At 38.5% G+C, this 18,492-nt stretch overlaps 1 protein-coding gene across 1 annotated transcript in view; it reads left to right on the plus strand.

Annotated features, from left to right (window-relative positions):
* Positions 1–18,492, plus strand: part of LOC108537207 (collagen alpha-4(VI) chain-like) — a 100,413-nt gene that overhangs the window by 38,932 nt on the left and 42,989 nt on the right. Inside the window, exons 14-20 of the mRNA XM_017884417.1 lie at positions 3,739–3,810; positions 5,122–5,148; positions 6,540–6,584; positions 8,847–8,899; positions 10,807–10,813; positions 11,852–11,914; positions 12,270–12,335. Coding sequence (XP_017739906.1) covers positions 3,739–3,810; positions 5,122–5,148; positions 6,540–6,584; positions 8,847–8,899; positions 10,807–10,813; positions 11,852–11,914; positions 12,270–12,335 — 333 coding nt within the window. The remainder of the gene's footprint in view (positions 1–3,738; positions 3,811–5,121; positions 5,149–6,539; positions 6,585–8,846; positions 8,900–10,806; positions 10,814–11,851; positions 11,915–12,269; positions 12,336–18,492) is intronic.

Genomic DNA, 18,492 nt, shown 5'->3' on the forward strand with positions numbered 1-18,492 from the left:
AAAACATCTAACATTTGTTGACAGTTTTATATATGCCAGACACAGGGCTAAACATTCTTAGTTTCTTCTCTCTCTCTCTCTCTATGTCATATATATGTTATGTCTCTCTCTCTCTATATGTCATATATATGTTATATATGACATATATATTTATTATATATTATTATATATAATGTATAATATATTATATAATGTATTATATATAATATACAATATATTATTATATTTATATATGTTATATACAACATACATAAATATAACATATATACATATACACACATATGTATATATGCTATTATTATTATTCCCATTTGTCATAAAATAGCCAAGCGTTTGAAAACCTTTTAGTGGTGTTAGTCTTTCCGTTAAATCATGGCTATTATTTATAGCTTTAAGCAAATACTGTGAGTAGATGAGAGACCAATTTTTAAACATTATAGAGTTTAGTATTTGAATTAGAAATACAATAAACTGAAAATTTGTTCTCCAAACCATTTAACATATAGGCCCATATATAAAATACAGTTCTCATTTCTTCATATGAACATCCTAAAAAATGTTTTTGCCCAATTAGAATGTATAAACTTTTAGGGATATAGGTAAAACAGGCAAATGTCTATTTTGATATAAATAAAATATTTATATTTTAATTTAATTACATGTAAGCATTTTAAAGTCTTTAATTAGGTGTAATTATATATTACATTAGAAAAACTGCTTTTCTCTCTTTCACACTGTATCAAATCAATTTATTACAAAATTTTCCCATGTAGTTTCTATATTAACTTCTTTATTATTACTAGCGCTGCATTTTGGAAACATCTCAGTTTTCTATAGTGTTTTGTGTTTACTTCTGCCTAAATTGTTTAAGATAAAATATTTTTAAGTCTATTTATGAAGTCTGTCACTGCAAATTTTATTTACAGCTCCAAAAACCCATTGCCTCATTTAGCTTGTAGAACTCTCTCTTTATGGTCGCCACAATATAATCATGAATTCAGTTGCCTATAAAAGTCACTTTTAAAAGTCCTATTTGCATGGCATTCAACATTTGCAATTGTAAGGTCTCACCCTGAAATATAATAAATACATTTCTGTTAGATTTCTTTACCTCCTTTTTTTTGTAACTGACCTGAAGGGCGACCTTCATAGCATTTCATAAACATTTCAAATTGATACTGATGGTGCGTCAGTACCATGCTGTTCAAAGTAAAGTAATGGAGAGAGTACTCTGAAATACGAGAAATTGTGAAGGCTTTGTGGGGACTGTAATTTCAGACTGCTATATATATATATTTTTTCCTGAGGACTAATTTTGGGTAAACACATAATTATGTGTGTACAGCAACTGAAATTTTAGAAACTGGGAATAGAAGTCACAAGAGTGGGTTAATTTCTTTTCTTCACAATGTTCTTTTTAATTAATTGTGGTCAAATACATATAACATAAAATTTACCATCTTAACAATTTTTAAGTGTACAGGTTAGTGGTATTAAGTACATTGACATGGTTGTATAACCATCACCATCATCCGTCTCCAGAAATCTTTTCATTTAGTAAAAGTAAAACTCTGTATACATCAGACACTTACTCCCTCTTCCTCCAGTCTCTGTCACCACCATTCTATTTTCTGTCTTTGTGAATCTGACTACTCTTGGTACTTCAGATAAGTGGAATCATACTGTATTTGTATTTTTGTGACTGGCTTACTTTACTTAGCACAATGTCTTCAAGATTCATCCATGTTCTAGCATGTGTCAGAATATCCCACCTTTTTAAGGCTACATAATATTCAATTGTATTTATATACAGACACACCACATTTTGTTTATCCATTCATCTGTTGATGGACACTTGGGTTGCTTATGAATAATGCTACTATAAACATGGGTGTACAAATATCTCTACCAGACCTTGCTTTTAATTCTTTTGGATATATACCCAGAAGTAGAATTCCAGGACAACATGACAATTCTATTTTTAATTTTTGGAGGAACTGCCATACTGGTTTCCACAGCAGCTACACCATTTTACATTCCCACCAACAGTGGACAAAGGTTCCAATTTCTCCACATTCTTGTCAACATTTGTTATTTTCTGCTGTTTTTTCTTTTTTTAATAGTAGCCATGCTGAGTGGGTTTATTTTAGTTTTGTTAAAATAAATTTTCCTTGATGTCTCTGTTTTTATCGAGAACATTTGTTTTGTATATATCAACTATTTTCTAATAAACACAACTGATAGCACTATATATTGCAATATAGTACAGTAGATATGTTAGGATCACATTTTCCAGATGAAGCTTAAACACCACACATTGAAGCTAAAAATACAGATAGACTAGGAAGAAGGGAGGAAAAGACATTTACTTAGCATCTACTGTGTGTGAAGCCCTGCATTAGGCATTTTGTATTTATTATCACATTTAATCTTCATCACAACCCTGCTAGTATGTGTTAATACTTTTGTTCTATAGATGTGAAAGTAGAAACTCAGAGAGAGTAAGTGCCTTGTTAAGGTTGGAGAGGGTTGGAGATGTGTCCAAAACTGTTTCCTGATGCCAGAAGCTGTGCTTTTCTCATTATCTATTGCTATCTAAGTATAAAACACCTCATTTGTTCAATCCATATACTTTGTGAAGTATTTCCAATACAGCATCTCGTACATTCAATGAACAATCCTATGAGATGACTGGAGTCAGTATTATCTAGATCCACATTTATAAATGGTGAAAATTGTGATTCATGACATCAGGTGCTTTTGTCTAACCTCACACAACAGGCTGGAAGCAGAACTGGAACTCAAATACACGCCCTTTCATTCTAGATCTGTAGTTCTTCTCATTTTATTGTGTGCCTTTTTACTGTCCTGAACAGCATATATAGTTAGCAACCTAATTAAGTCAAAGTTAGATATTACAAATGTAGACTGTCTTTTGATTAAAGCTCATGTGATGTGCAGTACTTTCCAGTTAATATTTAATCAACTTGGCAAAAGGCATGATATCTACCATTCCCTTCCTAATCTAATACCGAGATGAAAAGGTTATATTTATTAATATAATTCAGTAAGTAATTCTTCAAATCCTGGTTGAATATCTATTGTATGATAACAGATGCTGTGTTTGGGGCTACAAATGCAGCAATAAAGAAATGAGACATTGTCTTTGTCTCCATGAACCTCATAATATAGCAAGAGATTCTGATGTGTAAAACCACATTTCACTATGATATGTGCTGATTTGTATCTTCCAAATACTACAAGGAATCTGAAGGGACAGTTGGGTGGGGTCAACAGAAAAAGCTTCTCAGGAGAGCAGGTGACACAGGACCTATATCTTAGGAATAGGTAGGAATTCACCTGGAAGAGAAAGGGTCAAATAATGGTTTATTCCTTGAGGGACCACAATGAAACCTCCATCCAATTTCAGCTGCCTGAAGAAAATGTTCAGACAGACCTTCTGTTTTATCTGAATTCTGAAGTTTTGCCCATATGGCTTAACTGAATTGATTTAAAAATGCAGATAGCTTGAGTTTGTGTGGTTTGGAATCATCTCTATGAGCAGATTAACAATCTGAGTGCCTTGGAGGTGTCCTGAGCAGGTCTTTGAGGTTGTAAAAGCAACTGTAAGAACCAAGTCTTTTTTTGGTCATTTTGAAGGTCCTTATTGCTGGCTTGAATTGGCTGGTGGTGACAGAGACAGTTGCTTATGTGCATTCATGTCTTCTTCTTCCACAGGGAGAACGAGGCCCCCGGGGTCTTCCTGGACTCCGAGGTGAGGAAGGATGCCCTGGTATGAGGGGACCTAAGGTGAGTGTGACCTTGAGCTGTGGGATTCTTTCTCTTTCTTGGCTTCATCCCTTGAGTTTGAGGAAAACCATAATTCTTCAACATAGCTATGGAGTCTTAGCTCCTCCTCAGATTAAAGGTTTCCCGGAAGTAAAGCCTGAGAAAAAGAGTCAATTGCAAGTATTTTACTGGGAGATAATTCTAGTAAGCATTAGTAGGGAAGTAAGGAAGTGAGATAAGGAGGAAAGGAGGCCTGAAAAGGGTACATTATCAATCAGATCATCTCTGTGGGTAGATGGAGCTTAATCCTACTGAAGAACTCTGGCAGCCAGAGTTGAACATGCATCTCAATGTACCCCAGTTAAGGGGTGAGGGAGCTGGGGTGTTTATACACCAAATCCCATCAGGAATTAGTTAATGGCAGCTTCCAGGGAGTATTAGTTCCTAGCACTTTTAGCCTGTCTTGCATGTCGGTAGAGCAGGCCCTTGTCCCTGAAAAAACCCTCGGAAAAGAGTGACAGGTGCTGGTGGTTGGAAGTAGGATTGAGAACACTAAAGGTTTCTTTGTTTTGTTTTTATTTTAATTTAAGTTCTGGGGTACAGGTTTGTTACATAGGTAAACATGTGCCATGGTGATTTGCTGCGCCTATCAACCCATCACCTAGGTATAGAGCCCAGCATGCATTAGCTATTTTTCCTGATACTCTCCCTCCCCTAACCCCATCCCCCGACAGAGGCCCCAGTGTGTGTTGTTCCCCACCCTGTGTCCATGTGAGAACACTAAAGTTTTAAAGCTTAAAGGGATACAGGTGTACTTTTTCGGCTGGTTGCATTAAATGTCCCTCAACTGCCCAGGATTGGAGAATCTTTCTTAATAAAGTAAAAAAAAAAAAATTCTACAATCTTTAAGAATCCTAAAGAGAGTTTTCCTAACCACAATGACCATGTTCTGTATACCTATCAAAAGACTCTTTCAATTAATTTTTCCTGTTGTTCCTTGAAGCCCTCTCATGCTTGCTAGCCAATGTATTTTCACTTTTGTTTGAAAAATATCATCATTTTAATAAGGGGCATTTAATAAGGGGTTGTTCCCTTTCATTCCTACTATGTGAGGAGTTGCAAAGTGCAATTTTCTCCAGGTTCCATGCAAAGGAGGGTAGTGGTAACCAGGATGCTGTAATGCCCACCACACTTGCCAGACAAGGCATCTTCATTTTGATCTAGTATTGTAATTGTATTTTCTTCAAACCAGGGAACATATGGTTTCCTAAATGAAACAAGCCTTAAAAATCTCATTCAAGCTCAATTCTTTTGATCTCTTTCTAACTTTAGGGAGCAAGAGGATTTTCAGGAGAGAAGGTAGGTTATCTCCTTTACCCTTCTTAAACTGGATAGCAGTTTCTTTGGGAAATGCAATACTTATTTCAATCACATTTCTTTGCCTGAGTGAGGTGAGGCTTCAGACTTTTAGACAAGAGAATTTGTCAGATGATATAAATAGCCAAACTTCCATGCTAATGAGTAACTATTTGTAAGACATGTATTTCAAGTTTAAGGCAGTGACATATTGTTTTCAAGCCTTGCTGACTCTGTATAAAAATTGGGCCACCGTATTCATCACATGATGGTCTAGAAGTGTTGGTCCTGAATCTAGCGTGTAGTGGGCTGGGTCTGGTCAAGATGGGTGTCAAATGGAAGAGGAGTGCTGGGATGAGGTTGTTAGGAAAGGAGTTGGCACAAGAAGGGAATGATTTACACTCAGATTCAGAACCATAGTATCCATTTGCTGATTCACTCACTTGAAAAGTATTTATTAGATACCCACTCTGTTCCCCACATTATCCTAGGGAGTGGTTACAAAATGATGCACAAGACAGACAAGGGCTCATGGAGCTTCCTTATTCATGTTTTCTGGTACCACCGATTAACCTCCTGTGGCCTGTGGCAAATATACCTTCCTTGTAATTCTAGTCCAAGAGTTTGGTGTACTTATTTTTATGTATAACTCAGCTGTGCTTTGGTTAAAAAAATGCCTGAAACTTGATTTTCTTTTGTAGACAGTAGGAGTAAATCAACTATTTCACACATGTAAATGTATTTTATTTTGTTTGTGAAACTCTGGCTTTTTCTTTAAAAGATTCTTTGTAATGAATATATTATTGGTCATTTTGGGATAGTTGGCAAAATGAAGGGCCCACAATTTGAATATTTGACGAGATGTCACCATGCCATTGCCCAGTTTTACTCTCATCTCCTAATTAACCTCAGTTTTTCACTTCCTTTCTTTTTTTTAAATTTTATCTCCCAAAATGCACACACACCCATTTAGTTCCTCCTTAATCTGTGAACTACCAGGTTTCCATTAAATTAACTAATTCAGGCATATTTGCCGTCTTTTTAAAGAAGGTCAATGACAAAAGACCGTTTTAGCATTTGACAATCAGTGTTGCATTTGGTCTTGTGAAACAGCTACTTGCTCCAAGTGCAAAAGTTTAAAGGGAATCTTTCTTATCCACTCAAATTTTAAGGTTAAAAATTACATATACATTTTTCGCACCTGAAGCTATGAGGTAAAACAGCATATAATCCTAATAACTATTTCAGGAAGAAAATAATCATTACTTTTTAGTAACTGGGTGCAGTATGTAAGTGTTACAGAGTCTAGATTCTGTATCAATTGAAAAAATATTAGCAAAGAAATTAACATCAAAGAAATATTCGCATACACCTGTTTCTCCTCTGCTTCACAGGGCAACCCTGGTGAGGAAGGAGTTGATGGCTTGGGTGGAGAACAGGTGCAGAAGTTTCTTATTTAATGTCTTCCTCTCTATTAACCTGGCATTTATACTCCTGTAGAGAGTACAGCTTTTCATGACTAGCTAGAATTTTTAACATGTATACTCAACAATGTTTAATGTTAATCTATGTATTTTTCCTCATCCTCAAAATACAGGGACTCTAGAAACTTTAATCAACTCCCTCCCATATTACATATTATTGTACAGTATTTTATTTCCATCTTATTTTTGTTAAATTCTGCCAATTACACATTCTTATTGTTTTATATAGTCAATGCTTATCTAGCTTTACCCTCATGTTTACTCATCTGACTGATGCCTTCCTTGTAGTCACTGATACCTTCAAAAGAACATGAAAAAATCATGTTTCTTTTGCTTAAGGCACAACTTTTAGAATTTCCTTTAATGAAATTCTAAAGGTTAGTTCGTTGTAAACTCTTCTTGTTTTTGTTTTTCTGAAAATCTCTTTGAAAGATAGTTCAGTGGGTAAGCAATTCTGGTTGATGGTTACTTTCTCTCAGCACCGTGAAAATGTAATTTCAACCATGGCACGTGTATACCTATGTAACAAAACTGCACGTTATGCACATGTATGCCAGAACTTAAAGTATCATAAAAAAGAAAAAAAGAAAAGACTTGGAAAAAATACGTAAATGCTGCTGCTCAGAGTGTAAAAAAAAAGGAAAATGTAATTTCATAGTCTTCTGGCTTCTATTGTCTTCTACCTTTCATTATTGCCATTAAGAAATTATCTGTCAAAATAGTTGTTCTTTTGTAAGCAACTTTTTAAACTGCATAAGGCTGCTTTAAAATGTTCTCTTTGATTTTAGTTTTTGACAGTTTCAATATGATGTGTCCAGGTGTGGATTACTTTTTATGTATTCTGGTTGGGACTTGTCAGTCTTTTGAATCTGAGTGTTTATGTTTCTTACAAATTTTGGAAATCTTCAGGACTTAATTTCGAAATTATCATTTTGAAATTTTATTTTTCATTTTTTCTGTATTATTTCTTTGCAGAAATCTAATTAGAAATTTGTGAGAACTTCTCATTTTGCCCCCAATGTCTCTTAACTGCTCTTTTATATTTCTATTTTTTGTCATTCTGTGCTGCATTCTGTATAATTTCTGTATAGTTTCTAGTTCACTAATTCTCACCTCACTTGTGTTTAATATAATATTTAACTTGTCAATTGAATTTTAAATTTTAATTATATTTTTCACTTCAAGTAGTTCTATTTGATCCTTTCTGAAATCTACTTGATCTCCTTTTATAGTTGGTTATTTTATTCATTCTCTTCTAATTATTTAAACATACTAAATATCCTCATTTTATATTCAGTATATTATAATCCCAATATTTTCAGTCACTGCAGGTCCGATTTTGTTGTATGTTGTTTCCATTGGCTTCTCCTTCGTGGCATCTCCCTCATGTGTGTTATGACTTTTGATTTAAATTCATTTTTTGATGGAACGCTGTCTGTGAGACATCATGAGGGCCTGAGTTGAGGTTGTTTGCTTCTGTCATGTGTTCCTAGTGGCACTACATTCTGGGACCACTCTAAAATAAATTGTTAGCTTGAGGCCCTTCACACTGCTCCCCCCAACACACACATGCACACACCACACACACACACAGACGTGCACACACACACAATTACAAGAAGCTCTCAGGACTGCCATGAGCTACTTGCCTGCATATTTGCTTTCTCCTTATTATGAACCATAAGGATTTTTTAAAATCCGTTTTTTTTTTTTTGAGATGGAGTTTTGCTCTTGTTGCCCAGGCTGGAGTACAATGGCACAATCTTGGCTCACTGCAACCTCCACTTCCCGGGTTCAAGTGATTTTCCTGCCTCAGCCTCTTCAGTAGCTGGGACTACAGGCATGTGCCACCACATCTGGCTAATTTTGTATTTTTAGTAGAGACAGGGTTTCTTCATGTTGGTCAGGCTGGTCTCAAACTCCCAACCTCAGGTGATCCACCCGCCTCGGCCTCCCTAAGTGCTGGGATTACAGGCATGAGTCACCGCATCCGGCCTTAAATCAGATTTTTAATGTATACGAAATATATTTTAATTTATCTGGAATTTTGAATTTTCAGTGGGAGGGTTATTCAAAACAGCTAATCTGTCACATTGTCAGAAATAGAGTAGTAAAGGTACTTTCTACTCTTGGCTAGAATTGTGAAAATACATAAAGAAAAATTTTAGTAGGACTAATAAAAGACAGGTTGTCTGTATGTTCATTTTCTTTTTTTAGGGTAATCGTGGAATCCCAGGGTCATCTGGAGAAAAGGAAATAGGGGAAATCGGGTAAAGTATAATGATATTCTTTCATTTTCCTATTGAGTAACCTGATATGGATAGTTTATTTTTAAACTGTGGGAAGCTGTGGGAAAAAATCATCTAGTGGCTTAAATCCTATGGCGTTAAATGGAGAGCTAAAGGGGAATTAATATGAGATAGCTGTTTGGAAGCTTCACCTAAGGTCTGACTCTGCTGATGGTGGAATGAGTAATGTAAGTCCTGTGACTTAACCTTTTGTGCTTGAGAAGAGCGATCATGTCACTCCCAATCTCTCAAGCTTCTCATAGCTCCCTGTCGCCAGTGATTTAGTGTTACATCCAAGGCCTTTCAACCACATTCTTTACAAATCTCTGTCAAGAAATATCTTCCCAGGCTCACTGTCTTCGAAATGTTGCTTATGCATGTGCACCTCTGTGTCTTTGCTCATGCCAGCTGCCTTTTCTGGAATGCCTTTTTCTTGCTTCCATATTCAGTGCTTAATCTGAATATCACATTTTCCTCAATGCCCAGTTCCTCTTTTTCTTCCTCACAACAGCTTCCTTGGCATGTCAGTTTGTAGTGATCTTTGCCTTCTCTACATCCTTGCAATTATTTATACTATCGTTTGACAGTGATTACACACTTCCTCCTGATGGTAATTCTGTTTCCCTGTAAGGGATGGCAGATACCTAGCATATGTCCTACAACCTTCCCTTCCTGTGCCCATGGCAGACATACTAACCAATTATGGGATCCAACATGGCTGAAGGATTCATGTCAACACAGTACTATAGTCAGCTTCTATTGATTGATAGGATTAGACATAAAGGGTGTAATTTATTTGCTTATGCTTCTTTGTACTCCTCATGAAATTAGACTAATGCTTTTACTCCAAGGGTGCACAATTAGTGATGTGGATTGAATTCCTGATGGGTGAAACAGGGAGAGTCAGAAGACATGGCTCTTTATTGAGGTTTAATTTCTAACTTGAAGTTTATGGATCAGACTTTGGAAAGGTGGGAGATACCATACTTTCTTAACACTGGAGAGCCTTCAGTTTCAGCTACATTTAGTTAAATTCAATAAACACCTGTTAAGTGTTTACAGTAAGCTACAGGATGTAACAATGGTGCAAATAAAGAACCAATGGGAGCACAGTGACTTGGAGAGGAAACTAGACTCCCTTTTCTTCATTTGATCAATCATCAGAATTTATTGAGCATCTATTGTAATCAAGACGTGATTCTAGAATGGGGAACAAAACAGACATGGGCTCTGTGTCTTAAGATTGGCCTCTATGGGAAAAGATAGACATGAATGAAATAATCCTGGAAATAGATATAATATTACTGCTGAGATAAGGGTATGGAGAGGAATATGACAGGGGATTTGACCCAGCCTGTGTAGTCAGAAAGACTTCACTGAGGACGTGAAGATGGGATGAAATTTTAAAGATAGGTAACAATTAAGGAAGACAGAGGGAGGCAAGAGAACAACTTCTGTACTCAGGCCCTGTGGCATTTGAACAGGTGCCCAAGGGTGGGGAGGACTCCAGCTTTCCAGACAATGCAGGAAATCAAGACATTTTTCACTCAGACCTCTGTGAGAGGGACTGGGAGAGAGACACAGGGTATTCTAGCTTAAGAAAAAGGCTCAAGGAAAGGGTTAGAGTTAGAAGAAATCATGATAGGTTTGGAAAAATAAGGATCCTAATTTCATAGGAGTGGAGGATAAAATAAAAAGTATAAAGAGTGGGGAGAAAGCCTGAAAGGGCAATTTGGAGTCAATTTAATGCTACGTTTGGGAGTTTTGTTTCTGCTGAGTAATCAAGGGCTATCGAAGGTTTATAGGCAAGGAAGACACATATTGGAAGCTGTAGGTTTGGAAGATTACTCTGAGAGTCCAGTGACTGGGTCAGATAAAGGGGGATCTAGAAGTAGGGTGAATCATAATGGGAACCATATGCCTAACCACTTGAATTTATTTTTCTACTTAATCCCTACACTGTTTCTGTAAGTTAGGCATATCTGTTTCACAAATGAGAAAACGGAGTCTTAGAATAAGTCAAAGAAATTTGCCTATGTAGGAAATTAAATAGCAGGATTGGAACCTAGAGTTATCTAGCTCCCTTTTACCATTATATTAGGCCAGGAAAGAGATAAGGAGGCATCTCAAGTAAGATTATGAGCTGGCTTCTTTTGGAGTCTAGAGAACATTTTATTTCCTTTGTGTCTGAAAGCTATAGAACAGTGATCCCATCTGTTCATCATGCGCACCCTCCAGCTCCAGGCACGTGATGTCATCTGAGGAAGGCACCTGTGGTGGAGCCTCTCCCCAGTTCATGGCTCTGTAGGCACTACTACACAGGAATGGCACTGATCATGGCAGGGTTTAAGGGAAGCATCATTTACTTATTATGTCACAGTCCTATGACAAGTTTCTTCACCTCTCTGGTTTCCTATCTGCAGTAGTCAGGAGGTCTGGAAACATTTTTCTCTCCTTTCTCTTTTTCATGAGATCTTGCTCTACCGCTGCTACCCATGCTCATGATGGAGAAAGCCCTGCTCACCACCCCCCCTTTTTAAACAACAACAACAACAACAACAACAACAACAACAACAACATGTGTTTCTGTGTGGAGCATCACCAAGGGGTGGAAAGATCAAGGAATTTGATGGTAGGGAGACCTAGGCCCAACTTCCTAGAATCTCAGGTCCTGCATAATGCAAATCGGTGAATTCCTGAGTTGTGAGGGTTAAATGAGGTAACACACATCTAGGTCCAGGCATATGGCAGATAGCCAGTAAAAGTGTGTCCTTCTTTACCTTTCAATCTCACCTCCTTGGCAATGAATGCTTTAAAATTCAAGTACTAAGTTGCTCTTTTCATTTGATTCTTATTTTCCCTCTTAATGTTCTCTTCTCCCTAGGCAATATGTCATTTTTTAAAGTGACACATTTTTTTTCTTTGTGATTTAAGGGCTTGACGGGACCGCCAGGACAACCTGGAGACCGTGGAGAGCTTGGATTAAGGGGAGATCCTGTGAGTGATGTTGGGGGATTTCTGCTGCTTTAATTCCAGAGACTGGAGAACTGTTTGCTCATGACACAAAGGCAAAGAGCAATTAATTATTCGTTAATAAAGCATCTGCTCACCTTATCTTAGTATTGCAACAAATACAAGATTTGAGAGAAAAACTTACAGAAAAGTTGAGTTCTTAAAAAGGTTGGAATTTTAATTGCATTAAATGTCTGAGATTTTTTAGCAGGTCCAGATAATTAAAAGGGTCCACTTTAGTTGTACCTTATTTTTTTGTTTTGCTTTGTTATAAATAATTCTTCCTATAATTTCTTTTCTTTTCTGTCCATTTGAGGTAATGAACCCTTTATTTTCTCAGGGGGATCCTGGAACTAATAGCTATGTCCAAGGCCCTAAGGGAGAAAAAGGAAGGCGTGGGCATCAGGTAAGATGGTCTGTTTCCTTGGGGGGCTACATGGGAACAGATGCTAGCTGGGGCAGAAGACTTGGGCATTCTGGTAGGATCAGCGTAAAAAACCAGAGAGCAAGCCTGTGGGAATCCACGGTCTATGGAGATAGAAGCTCTGAATGCCAGTCTCCACTGACATCCTCGTCCTTGCATACTTAATTCATAGGTTTTTTTTTTTTTTTCTATACGAATCCTATCTCCTACAAGATTACACCCTTTGTCCTTGGTTTCCTCATCTCTAAAATGAAAGCACCAGACTCAATAATGCCTAAGATATTTCTAGTTCCTAAATTCTCTATCTTTATAATGATGTATTGATTTAAAAGGTACTCTGGGTCATTACAGTGCTGGCTTGCCTTCTGTCACAGGCAGTGCTGATTGATGTGAACTGGGTATTAGCCATTTTTTTAAGGTGAAATCCTTGCCTAGTTCTGAAGACTAGAAGAATTGTGATAGAAGGCATCACAGAAGCAAAAAGACTTGTTAACTTTGATCAATGTTAACTTCTCGGCAGCCAGTTTTAGATTTTCATGTCCTAGACATCAAAATGTATGATTCTGAAAAACGACTAAAATAACCCAAGTGCTTCAGTCCTCATATCTTTCCTAATTTCCAAGCATGAGGTCTGCATAGCAAAATGTTTGCAGTTGGAGAGGAACCTCTATTACTTTGAACTCCAGTTTTTCATCCTTTGACAAAACTATAGGCTCAAAGGACACAGGCTCTCTTCTCTAGCTAGTTTGCGTTCCTTTTATATATGTCTAGAGCCTGAGTTAAATACAGTTTATAACAAGGTCATTATTATGTTGCTTTGTGAGAAAACCAGCACGACTTGCTGCAAGAATCTCATCCTGTTGTTAATTACAGTTGTTCTGGACAAACCCCATTGAGAGGGTTTCCTGTTGAGACCCTCTCCTGTGAGTTGACATCAGACAGCCCCGTGAATAGCTACTCAATCGGCTATGGAATTGAGCTAAGGGAGTAGCAGGACAGCAACCCTTAACCCATGTGGGCCCCAGTTTCCTCATCTGGAAGGAGGGAAGGAAGATAGAGAAACCATTTCAAAACTTCCATGAGTTGTGGTTGTTGTGAGAAGAAAGATCGTGATCTGTCTATTCAGGCTGGTTCTCTGATTTGCTCAAGGTTTTACTGCTGGGAAGGAACCTAAGCCTCTAGACAAACTGTACAGCGCTGTGTACATCACAGCACTGCAGCCACAGCAACAGCTGCATGTTCACAGCTTTCTGAGGTCTCCATCACTGAGTTTAGCCAAGGGTTAACCTTGAGCACCAGATCCCTAACTTGTACATGCAAACAAAAATTGCAACCCTCTGGGGCAGTGCCGTGACATATTCCATTTGTGTTCCCTATGGTTTCTGCTCCCATGGTGGGCCAAAAAATGGTAGTAACTAAACCGTCTTTTAATAGACTTAGATAACAGAAATCACTCCCACCAGCTGTATTACCCTGCAGCTGGTATATGCTGACATTCTAGCCCAAGCTTGTCCAACCCACTGCCCATTGGCAGTACGTGGCCCAGGATGGCTTTGAATGTAGCCCAACACAATTTGTAAGCTTTCTTAAAACATTATGAGATTTTTTTCTTTTCTATTCTCTTTTACTTTTTCTCTTTTCTTTCTTTCTTTTTTTAAAGCTCATCAGCTATCGTTAGTGTTAGTGTATTTTATGTGTGGCCCAAGACAATTCTTCTTCCTCCAATATGGTCCAGGGAAGCCAAAAGATTGGACACGCCTGTTCTAGCCTGTTAAGTGCTGCTGGGAGATAGCTCTTCGGGGGCAACCGCTCCTTTCTGACATGAACCAAAGAGCGGATTAAATGTTGCAGTCTGGATGGAGAGGGTTTCCTGATGAAGCAGTCTCGCTGACCAAGCAGAATAATTTTATTATATACCTAATATTGGAGAAAGCTTGGAGAACCAATTATGCCAGTCAGAAGCGAGAAAGTAACACTTCTGGGAAGAAGGAAAATCAATACAACCTTTTTGGAAGGCAATAGGCAATACACATCAGTCATTAGTTAGGATTACTGTTTTTTTTTTAGTGTTTTAAAATGTACAAATGACAGAAAGCCTGACTAGCAGTGTTTAGCTAATACACGTGTTTTATAACCCCAGGCATAGGTGATGACAACTTTGGCACATCAGTTGATGGTCCCATTGAGCCTCAGTGATGTCGTCAGGGACCTGGCGCCTTTCCTCCCACACTGCCATCCTCAGCATGTCAGCCTTCGGACTCTAGGTTTAGCAGCTCCAAGTGTTTTTGTCTTCACCTTTACATAAAATGCCAGGAGAAAAGGGGCTTTCCTTTCATCAAATTACTCCCAGCAATATTCTCTCTACTGCTCATTAGCTAAAATAGGCCCTGTGCTCCCCACCAGCCCTTGCCCCATTTCAATAGATCCAGAGAAAGCAAGTCTCCCACAAAAGGAAATGGGATCATCACAGTTGGCTTTGGCCTGTCGTAATTCATCCCTTGGAGCCGGGTATGTTGTTGCCCCAAACAAAACTAAAAAGACCAAACAGACTTTCTTAGCACAGGGGAAGGGAGGGCCTGTTTTATAGGCCACCAACTGAGTCTGTCACAGCTTTAAGATGTGTATGTTAGCTGGGTGCGGTGGCTCACGCCTGTAATCCCAGCACTTTGGGAGGCCGAGGCGGGTGGATCACGAGGTCAGGAGATTGAGACTATCCTGGCTAACACGATGAAACCCTGTCTCTACTAAAAATACAAAAAATTAGCTGGGCGTGATGGCGTGCACCTGTAGTCCCAGCAACTCGGGAGGCTGAGGCAGGCAAATGGCGTGAACCCAGGAGGCAGAGCTGGCAGTGAACCGAGATCGTGCCACCGCACTCCAACCTGGCCGACAGAGTGAGACTCCGTCCAAAAAAACAACAACAACAAAAGATGTGTATGTCATTTGATCTACCCTTTCTAGTCCTAGAAATTTATCTGGAAGCTAATCATGGTGCAACACAAAGATTTAGCTCCAAGGATCATCATTGCAGTGATTTTTAAGGTAGTAAAATATTGAAAATATTTAGGCCGGGCGCGGTGGCTCAAGCCTGTAATCCCAGCACTTTGGGAGCCGAACGGGTGGATCACGAGGTCAGGAGATCGAGACCATCCTGGCTAACATGGTGAAACCCCCGTCTCTACTAAAAAATACAAAAAATAGCCGGGCGAGGTGGCAGGCGCCCTATAGTCCCAGCTACTTGGGGGGCTGAGGCAGGAGAATGGCGTGAACCCGGAAGGCGGAGCTTGCAGGGAGCTGAGATCCGGCCACTGCATTCCAGGCTGGGCGACAGAGCGAGACTCCGTCTCAAAAAAAAAAAAAAAAAAAAAAAAAAAAAAAATTTAAATACCTAATAATAAAGGATTATTTATGTAATCAATGCTCTTCCACACAGTAGAATAGTGTTAGGCCATGAAACATAATGTAGAAGACAATTTCATGATATGGAAAACATCCATGATGTAATATTAAGTGAAAAAAGCAGGTTACAACCCCATATTTAACATGAGTCCAAATTTGTAGAATATTTCTATACCACCAAAATTATGTATTTCTTTTTTATTAATTTCCATTTTTATTTTAGATTCAGGGGATACATGTACAGGTTTGTTAAAAGGGTATATTGTATGGTACTGAGGTTTGAGCTTCTATTGATCCCGTCACCCAAGTAGTAAACATAGTAACCAATAGGGAGTTTTTCACTCCTTGCCCCCTTCCTCCCTCACCTTTCAGAGTCCTCTGTGTCTAATGTTCCCATCTTTATGTCTGTGTGAACCCAAGATTTAACTCCCACTTATAGATGAGAACATGTGGTATTTGGTTTTCTATTTTTGCATTAGTTCATTTAGGATAATGGCCTCCAGCTGCATCCATGTTGCTGCAAAGGACATAATTTAGTTCTCTTTTATGGCTGAGAGTGCGTGCGCTTTACATGGGACACGGTGTCCATCGTCAGCACCCTCAGTTCCTTCAGAAGGAGTGGGTTACATTTTCTTTCAGTATTTACTAGAACTGGGTTTGCCTGTAGCTCACTTATGGTGGAGGCTGTGGATACTATCAATTGCCAGCCCGTATCCATTCCCTTGTATGGAATAAAGAAAGAGAGATAAAAAGGAAGGAACAGAAGTAAGAAAGAAGGAATGTAGAAAGGAAGAAAGGAAGGAGGGGGAGGGAGGGAAGGAAGGAAGAAAGAAAGGAAGTGAAAGGAGAGCGAAAAACCAACTCGTTTGTAGCAGCAACATGCCAGCCCCTAGTGTTTCTTTACCTTAATTTTATTCTCTGTGTTGTTGAAATAGTCCATGATTAACCTGTTACCTTTTATCCTAACTCTTCATTCTGAAAAATTTCAAATCTACAGAAAAATGTAGTTATAAGTCTAAACACCAATTTTTATCCTTTAGCTATATTTGCTTTATATCTGTCTATACAAATACTTAGGGGTATGTGTGTGTGACTGAGCTAATCGAGGATTAGCTCATGACTCATCGAGGAAAGGCTTCATGACACTTTGCCTCTAAATATTCAACAAGTAAAACAAAAGATATTCTTCTATATAAACATAATATAATCATCACCCTCATGAAATTAAACATTTATACAATATTCTCTTCTTTCTTTCTTTCCTTCTTCTTTTTTTTTTTTTTTGAGATGGAGTTTCACCGTGATGCCCAGGCTAGAGTGCAATGGCTCACTGCAACCTCCACTTCCTGGGTTCAACGATTCTCCTGCCGAGAGCAGCTGGGATTGCAGGTGCCCACCACCACACTGGCTGATTTTTGTATTTTTAGTAGAGGTGGGGTTTCACCATATTGGCCAGGCTGGTCTCAAACTCCTGACCTTAAGTGATCTGCCCGCCTTGGCCTCCCAAAGTGCTGGGATTACAGTAGTGAGCCACCATGTCCGGCCAATATTATTTTCTGATGTGCAGTCCATATTCAAAATTTCCCACTTGCCCCATGTCTTAGGCAGTTTGGGCTACTGTAACAGAGTTAATAGATTGGGTGGCTTAAATAACAAACATTTATTTCTCATAGTCCTGGAAGCTGGGAAGTCCGAAATCAAGGTCCTGGAAGATTCAGTGTTTGGTGAGGGACTGCTTCCTGGTTCATAGCCATCTTCTTGGCTGCAACCTCACATGGCAGAAAGAGAGCTATAGTGTTCCTTCAAGCCTCTTTTATAAGGGCACTAATCCCACCATGAGGGTTCCCCCCTCATGGCCTAATCACCTTCCAAAGGCCCCACCTCCTCATAACATCACATTGGGGGTTAGGATTTCAACATATGAATTTTCGGGGGAGCACAAACCTTGAGTCCATAACACCCCAATAATGTCCTCTGTGGCTGCTGCTGTTGTTCCAGGATCCAGCTGAGGACGAAGTGGTGCCTTTAACTGTCCTGTGTCATCAGTGCGCTTTCATCACATTTGCTCAGTTATTTGTTTACATGACACTGACAGTGTACACCAGTTATTTTGCTAAACACCCCTCAATTAGGATTTGTATGATTGTTTCCCCATAACTAGATTCAGTTTGGCATTATAGCACAAACTTTTATGTACTTTAAAAACTTTTGAAGAACAGTTTTTAATTGTTGCATTCTATTTCAATAAGTGTTTCTACCATAATTTGATCAACACTTCCCTTATATTGTGGGATGTTTAAATTGTTTCAGAATTTAATCCATTATGAATAACAGTTGGGTGAACAGCTTTGCACAAAACGTTTTTGTTTCTGTTATTTCACATTCTTTCCCTATTTGTGTATTCTTATTGAGTTAGCATGTAACTTTATGAAATAATTATCTGAAGTACCCCTACTTGGGATCTCACATGGTTTCAATTTTTCTTAAAAGATAGGCTCATTTTTTTCTCTGGACAATACCCATTTTTTCACTTCTGACCCCGAAGAAGTGAGAACACTGGAATCTTTCCTCACTGTGACTATATAACCTCTTTCTCTCTCTGTCAGCATCTGTATATATTGATCACCCATGTCTTCAGAGAGACGCTTTTCTACCTTCTGTTTCTATCTGCCACTCAGGACCCTAAGTGATACAGGTAGAAAGAGAAGTGCCAATATTTTCAAATATTAAGTATGGCTTG

The sequence above is a fragment of the Rhinopithecus bieti genome, unplaced genomic scaffold, assembly GCF_001698545.2.
Source record: "Rhinopithecus bieti isolate Rb0 unplaced genomic scaffold, ASM169854v2 scaffold_12, whole genome shotgun sequence".
NCBI lineage: Eukaryota > Metazoa > Chordata > Mammalia > Primates > Cercopithecidae > Rhinopithecus > Rhinopithecus bieti.